Below are 8,568 nucleotides of genomic sequence, written 5' to 3'. Positions count from 1 at the left end.
TAACTAAACACTCATTACAAATGTCCATTCCTTCTATCAGGGCATTTCATCGCAAAGCCAAGGCAAAACACTTTTATAGATATCCAAATGACAGATACATGTGTGTATCTTTGTATTTGTATGGGAGACATGAGTGTTTACCATCCTGTGAAAAGATGACAAGGCAGATGTGAGCATTTTCTACATGGCATTGTAATTTATTAAAAGCAAATAAAATTAAATGACCCTTGCTGTAATCATAATCCCTATAGAGTTACTCTTACAGCTCTTACAGATTTATTTCCCAGGGCATAAATAGCCATCTGCTACCACTGCCCACCTGTTTTAGGGGATTAGAGCTAGTGACTGCACTGACTTGGAGAATATTTTGATTAAAAGTTTTGGCATAGACTATCTTAAAAGAGTCTTATTAACACAAATACATCACCATCGCAGCCTGTAAAAAGTGCAGTAAATATGAAGCTCTATATTTTGCCTTCCTTGCCATCCTTTCCTTTGTCTTCCTTTTCTGTTTTGTCTTTTTCATGTTTTTCTTTGTCTGGTTTTGTTACACTATCATATGAAGGCGGAGGGATGGTAGATGAGGTTGCATCTATTTTTTCTGGACTTGAGTTCTCATTCACGTTATCCAAAACTATGTCTTCTTTATGGGGCAAATCATCATCTTCCTCTCCATCTTTTATGTATATACTTGATATATTTTTGACATTTTGCCTTAAGCGGTGACGTCTGTAAGCACGCTGAATGACAGTAGCAGACACATCCTCTTGTTTTCGTTTTAATGTAGTTGTGATGGGTTCATAGGACACTTTAGAAGGATTTGCTGACATGAACCTTTCTTCCATCTGTGAACGAAGAGAGTCCATCTCTCCACCTTCACCCAAAACACGTTTTGTAAAAGCAAATAAGATGTCAAGACAATGAATCCGGTCACCATTGACCATGGGCAGATCCATTGCAATGAGCTGGACTTTGTTTGGTTTTGCTAAGAGAAGAGGAGGATCCAGGGCAGCTGCAAAATCAGAGAGTTTTCTATATTCTATAAACTGGGTGGCATCAGGATCAAACTTCTCCCAAACTTTGTAGAACATCTCAAAGTCATCCTCACTCAGGGGTTCAGTACTTTCTTCAGTCGCGACACCGAAGTTCTCCAGGATGACAGCAATGTACATGTTCACCACGACCAGAAATGAGATGATGATGTAACTGACAAAATAGAAAATCCCAACAGATGGGTTCCCACAGTCTCCTTTAACTGAGCTACCAGGGTGATCTTTTTCAGGGTCACAGTCCGGAGGTCCACTGTTAAGAATAGGTGCTAGCAATCCGTCCCAGCCAGCAGAGGTGGTAATCTGGAACAGGCAGATCATGCTGTTGCCAAAGGTTTCAAAGTTGAACATGTCATCAATTCCAGCTTCCCTCTTAACATAGGCAAAGTTGGACATTCCGAAGATGGCGTAGATGAACATGACCAGGAAGAGCAGAAGGCCGATGTTAAACAATGCAGGGAGGGACATCATCAGAGCAAAGAGCAGTGTGCGGATGCCTTTCGCCCCTTTGATCAGCCGTAGGATTCGGCCAATCCTGGCAAGACGGATCACTCGGAACAGGGTAGGGGACACGAAATATTTTTCTATCAGCTCAGTCAGAAACATACCTGGTGAGGAAGGAGGGGATGAATAGGCAGTATTTAAATTTCCGTGCTACAGAAAATCTTGACCCTAAATAGTTTTATCTGCCAGTTTATCTCTTATGATTTCAGGACCGTCATTTTATTGAAAGATTTCATAACAACCGAAGTGACATTTTATCTCCTTCACTAAGTTTGTAGACATTGATTTCTCCCTCCAAAATAATTTTCTTAATTATAAGGGTAATATCAACTCATGTAGAAAATTCAAGCAATACAGTAAAATGCTAAAAAGGAAATATAAATATTCTGAAGTATCATTAACTATAACTATTGTTAATATTTTGTTGAGTAATACTCCAGTTTTCTATATAAGCACACCCATATGTGCAGACATGCATGAATATTATCATGTTAAATAAGCACTTTTTGTAATCTATTTTAGTCACTTTTTATAATAAAAATATTTCCATACAAATGACAACTAAATAATTTCTTATCATTGTATTCTGTCAAAATAACCACAGGGTGAAGAATTTTATGTTAGTTCCAATTTGTGATCTCCACAATTTCTCTTTGTCTAAAATTTATAATTATGAAATAAATGCAATCTTAAAATTCTGGATAAGGAATGCATAGATAATTTAAAAAAAACACAAATGAATAAAAAAATTGCTATGGGAATGAAAAGGGAACAGAGTATAAAATCATGTACTGTGATTCAGAGACATGACTGAAGTTGGTTGAGAAACAATTATATTTTATAGACTTGTTAAGTAAAAAGCCATAAGAAATAAAGATGGCATTTCTTGAGACCCTAACTTTACTTTGAATTTGGGAAGAATTTTTACAAAGACTCACTGGCATTCTGGCTATCGATATTACCTTTAACCAAAGGGCAGTGCTAATATGCTCTGAAACTGGAAGTGATCTCAGATTCTGTGTGGGGCTTCTAAGACATACCTAGATTGGACAAAGTTGCTACAGTTGTGAAGGGTAATCTTGGAAATCAAGTACTGGATCAAGTGGTATTAAGTACTTCCAACAAGTAGAAAACTTGAAACTCTGAGGACTGTAGTGCGAACCAAGGAATTCTGACACAGAGGGTTTATTTTTTTCTATAGTTGTGTTTTTAACCTTCCTTCATTCTTTTATTTTCCTAACTTACTAAAATTAAATTTATATTCAAGAAAGAGGAGACTTCTCTGAGCATGTGTAGAGTTTGGTTTTATTCAAAATGAAAATCTGATTAATAAATGGTCTTACCTACAATGGAGATAATCACAATCACAAAATCAAAAATGTTCCATCCTACGGTGAAATAGTAATGTCTGAGGGAGAACAGTTTCAGCACACACTCTCCAGTGAAAAGGATAATAAAAACCACATTTATCCAGTATAAGACATCAGTCATGTATTTACTTTGATTCTCATGTTCTACCATCATGGTTATCATATTGAGGCAGATAAGAACCATGATGGTGATATCAAAAGCTTGGTTTGTTACTAGGTCAAATATACATCCTTGGAATTTATTCTGCAAATAAACAACAATAATATAAAATGTAGAGTAAACTTGACAGTGTCCACTAATATTAGTAAAAAAAAATTTAAGGTATCTATCTGTCTTGATAACATGCATAGATTATCCCTGGTTTGTGCTTTCTACAAGAAATATAATTATACATCAAAATCAGAGTAAATGAAACCTTTTGTTGTTACCTTTCAGTTTATCAGACCAGTATTCAGTTAGACTTGTATACTAACATTGGCTTTTAAATTTATCCACCATAGTATGTTATATTTAATCAAAAGTACAATTATTTTGCTATTCTACAGGCCATTGTAGCAGTAAGTTGTATAGCTAAAAGCAAAGGCATATATAATTATTTCTTATTTTTATAGAAAAATATAAAAATAAGAAGGAATATTAAGAATTGCCCTGGCTGGTGTAGCTCAGTAGATTGAGTGCAGGCTGTGAACCAAAGGGTTGCTGGTTCAATTCCCAGTCAGGGCACATGCCTGGGTTGCGGGCCAGGTCCCCAGTGGGGACCACGTGAGACGCAACCACACATAGATGCTTCTCTCTCTCTCTTTCTCCCTCTCTTCCCCTCTCTCTAAAAATAAATAAATAAAATCTTAAAAGAAGAATAATACATATATTAAGTTTTATAAGGGCTTTTGTTCAAAATATTAGACATTTTTTCAAAAATTTTCAAAATTAATTCAAAATAGTCATGTCTAAGAAATAGTTACATATTAAATGTGAATTAAAAATAATTTGAAAATTTATATTATATATTAAATTCCTTATACATTATAAATATATATATATATATGTTTTTTTTTTACCCCTGGCCGAGGTATTGGTTTTTGTGGTTTTTTAGATCCCAGCTTTTTCATTGCATTATAATATTTCTTCTGTTCTTCTGTCATAAAGATGTCTTGACCTCCAAGGTAAGAAATCTAGTTAAAACCAGAATCATTGTCTAGATCTCTCCTCAGAGTATTAAGATAGGTTGATAATGTACTAATACACAAATCAAATACATTTTATTATGTGCAATGTAGGTATACATAAAACCTGTTTAAAGGATTATGTATGTGTAGCCACATGACTCTCCATACTTAATGCAACGTGTATATATAAAGTATATGCCTTACATATAATAATTATTGGCTTAATTTCTTTTGGTGAAGTAACCTGTGCTGTTAAAATATGTGCTGGTATCTTATTTCATCTGCTATTTGTGTTGCCAAGTATTTTATTGCTATATAATGAACATATTAGAAAGAGTTTAAGAAATAAAATTATTGAATATATTTTTATTTATTTGGCTAATATTTTGGGTTCTTATGAAGAGTAGGGGCCAAAAACAGTAGTAAAAATAGTACTAGATTTATATTTATTCATATTCATTTTAAAATGCTATATTCCTTTAGCAGAGAAAAATATATGATACATATATAACATGTCTGTGTGCATATTTCAAGAAACTTTTTAGCTATTAATTCCACATAAAGGAATTTCAAATTAAATAATTTTGGGAGTGTCAACATAATGCATAATAGAGTTCTATGTATTGAGGAAATTACTACTAGTCCAGGGTCCCTGACCTAAGGGACTTTCAAATTGATTACACAACCTTTAAGATTCAATAGTAAAAAACAAACAAACAATAACCCCCCCCAACATCTATATAAAGTTTTTGATACTTTTCATACTGTAAAAGCCTATATGTCATCAAGTGAGCCCAGAAGCTTTCCCTGTTTTTTAGGGTCTGCTAATTTCTTTAAATTATTTGTAATATTTATAGATATATGCATGTTCTACATTGATCTTTAATATCAGCTTTTTAGTTATGGAATAAATTAGTATAATCCATATAATTAGGAATGTATTTGGGGAATTTCATTCTGAATGCCTTACTTAACTTGGAGTTCAAGATGATCTGGTTATTACTTCTCTTTAGTTTTCCTGGATTAGGTAATATTCGGTTTCCTAGTATATTGTACTTGTCAAATGCCTGTATATTGCCAAATGCCTAAAATAACCAGGCTCTCCTTTTTGTCTTAGAGAGTTTTAATTTACCTTTCCTCTATTTGATATGCAGTCTTTATGTAATTTTGGTATTTATCTGATCTATTGATAGGCATGAGAAGAGCCTTCATATCAATGTCAAGAGAAGTCCAGATCTTTTATTGCTTACTGATGGGGGCTCAGTATCATAGCCTGTCAAGGACTTCCCACGGAAAGCTAGGAAAACACCAGGGAGAGAATTCTGAATCAGAGGTAAAAATCAAAGTCCAGAGTTCACCTTCCCCTTCATGAGACATACCCTGGCTGTCAACTTAATGGAGGGTGGGCTAAAACTAAGAGGAGAATACAGAATGTTCCAATAGTTGAAACAGAAATCTCAGGGGCATGCCTCACTAGCAATCCTCAGCAAATCTCATTTTGCATTGCATGTATCATTTCTTCTGCTCTAATACAAACGCCTTGAGCTCAGGAGCCATGTGTATGTTCTACTTCCTCAAGCACCAGCCCAAAACATAGCACACAGACCAGTGGCTCTGCACAGAATGAAAGAGGTACTCTAAAATGTGTTTTGATAAAAAATTAGCACACTGATTTTTCTTAATTATTCGATCCTCTACAGAAACACTGAAAAAACCTGATTAGCTGTTATATTGCTTAAAAATAGTTATGACTTAGAAGATTATTTTCTCTGCAGAGATAAATGAGGTTAAACATATCTGTAACTGTATGTTGGCTAGTTATTTAAACAAATAAGTAAAGTTCTAATGAAGATAATTACTAATTGATATAAAATTAAATTTCACATTATATTTTTGGGAAAATAATTGTTGCTATTTTTCAGTGCAATGGAAGAAACTTAAAACACTTATCTTTTTTTTCTGTTGGTTGAAATTATCTATGATGACACCAATGAACAAGTTCAGAGTGAAGAAGGACCCAAAGATGATAAAAACGACAAAATAAATATACATGTAGAGGTTGTATTCATATATGGGTTGCTTGTCTACCTATAAAATTAACAAGAGTTAGCAGTATGTTGATAGTAACATTCATCATTTTCTTTTTCATATGGTTTCAAAAAGTAATCCAAACAGTGCTATTCTAGGTGAACTTGGCTTTGTGGAAGTCATAATGTTATTGAAGTTCAACATAATCAATCTTAAAAATTTTTCAACATTAAATATTTATTGCACGCTTCCTATATACATAAACAAAATCTGCAAGTCATTGGTAGAAATATTTAGTAACAAAATGACCTAAATATGTTTTTATTTTCAGAAAAAAAGTGTAGAAGAGATGATACCATATATATATATATTTAATTGGATTATAGAAATGTCTTCACTGGATTTAACTTTCTTAGTGAGGAACTTATTTCACATAAACACTTCCATGGCACTTTAAAATATAAAAATAAAAACTATGAATAAAATGTGTTATTTCATTTTAATTTTGGCTAACTAATATTTACTGAACACTTAATTATCTCCAGGCTAAGTACCCTACTTGCATTTTCTTGTGGGATCCTCAGAACAATCCCATAAGGTAGGCATTGAATTACCTTTTCTGTATACAGTCAATAAACAAGTTCAGAAAGGTAAAGTAATTCACTTAAATGCAGTTGTACACCTTGTATGATATGGCAGAGCATGCGTTTGAGTCAAGGTCTTTCTCTGAATGCTGCATACCTAGTCACCATACTATTAGGTGGAAGTTTTTCAACTTATGTGTACATACCAAGGATACCTTGGAGCTACTATTTGAAAACAGCCAAACTAAACTAAGGAGCTTTTTAAATTACAGATTTTAGTTTTATGTTGACCAATACTTACATTAACAGAATCAACAGCTGCATACATAATATCCATCCATCCCTTAAATGTTGCCTGTAAATATAACATTTATAGAATCTGAATATGAAGCTCATACTCTAAAGCAGCCACACTTTAGTCCATTTAATGTTACATTTATTAAGTAATATAAAATCACTAAGTTTTCCTATATTTCAAAATATCACTTTAATATAAAGGTACTATGTCAAGCAAAAGAAAAAAAGGATACATTCTCCAGTCACATTCTAAATCTTAATTCTTGTTAGTTATTTCTAGGTTATTACAATGCCTGAAAATTTTGCACATGTACATTTTTTTTAGAAAATATTTTATTTATTTATTTATTTATTTATTTAGTTAGTTAGTTTTAGAGAAGGGAATGGAAGGAGAAAGAGAGGGGGAGAAATATCAATATGTGGTTGTCTCTTGCACGTTCCCTACTGGGGACCTAGCCCACAACCCAGGCATGTGCCCTAACTGGGAACTGAACTGGTGGCCCTTTGGTTTGCAGGCCAGTACTCAATCCACTGGGTCACACCAACCAGGGTGCCCACGAACTTTTAATTTTTCCCGAGCTAGAGGAGAACTTTATGAAAAAGGCAAGGAACAACTTATCTGCATTTCTTAAGGATTCTCTGTGCTAGTGGGAAGTCCCTCTCATTCCCATGTAGTGTAAGACTGGAAGTCCAAAAGAAATGACTATTCATTTTTGGAGCAATATTCAGATGGTCCAATGGTGAGGGGCCAAAGGACACCAACAAGTTAATTATAAATTAATAACTCTTGAATGCAAAATAACCTATGATTTCTTACTCATTTTATAAGCAAATATTCTAATCAACACCAAATCTCTTTTTAAAGTCACAAAGTACTTTACCTTTAATTTCTAGTTAATAGTTTACTTAAAATAATGACTTCTCTCAGCATCCACTAAAATATCAAGCACTCATGAAAGGGGTCACTTACAACTTGAAGCAAGGAAAGGTAACCGAATCCAACATTATCAAAGTTCACCTTCAGGTTTTTCCATCGCACATTTTTACTATCATTCGTCAGTGCAACACAATCAGAATAATTTTCAACTTGACTTGTAGGAAACCGTAACCCATTTGTCACGTTAACACACTCATAGAACTTGCCCGCAAACAAATTCACTCCCATGATGCTAAATATTAGCCAGAATATAAGGCACACAAGTAGCACATTCATGATGGAAGGAATTGCACCTATGAGTGCATTCACGACCACCTAGTGTTCAAAGAAAGAAAAGAGCAATTAGGATCCATAAAAATAGTACATGGGCAACATTAACGAAACATAAGGCAGAATTAAAGAAGTTAGAAAAGCCACCATTAAATGGTTAAGACATCAGGTTAAGCAATCAACATGTTAATTGAACACCTACTATATGCTCAGTAGTATGCCGAGCAAAACCAAACGAGGCAGGAACCCTGTGATCAACATTTTTACAAAAACACATGATGAACACACAGTGAGACTATGAACGACAATACAAAACAAAATAACAAAGATGCTATGAAAGCTTAAATAAATGAAAAGGATAC

General features: G+C 33.8%; 1 protein-coding gene across 1 annotated transcript in view; it reads right to left on the bottom strand.

The window, feature by feature from the left end:
- Window positions 1-464: 464 nt before the first annotated feature.
- SCN9A (sodium voltage-gated channel alpha subunit 9) overlaps window positions 465-8,568 on the bottom strand; it is a 78,747-nt gene continuing 70,643 nt past the window's right edge. The window contains exons 21-26 of the mRNA XM_045835956.1: window positions 7,970-8,251; window positions 7,004-7,057; window positions 6,041-6,178; window positions 3,983-4,087; window positions 2,897-3,167; window positions 465-1,657 (exon numbers count right to left, since the gene is read on the bottom strand). Coding sequence (XP_045691912.1) covers window positions 465-1,657; window positions 2,897-3,167; window positions 3,983-4,087; window positions 6,041-6,178; window positions 7,004-7,057; window positions 7,970-8,251 — 2,043 coding nt within the window. The remainder of the gene's footprint in view (window positions 1,658-2,896; window positions 3,168-3,982; window positions 4,088-6,040; window positions 6,179-7,003; window positions 7,058-7,969; window positions 8,252-8,568) is intronic.

Source organism: Phyllostomus hastatus, unplaced genomic scaffold (assembly GCF_019186645.2).
Source record: "Phyllostomus hastatus isolate PE091 unplaced genomic scaffold, TTU_PhHast_1.1 phas_contig_1, whole genome shotgun sequence".
Lineage (NCBI taxonomy): Eukaryota > Metazoa > Chordata > Mammalia > Chiroptera > Phyllostomidae > Phyllostomus > Phyllostomus hastatus.
This window is presented reverse-complemented; position numbering and strand designations above follow the sequence as displayed.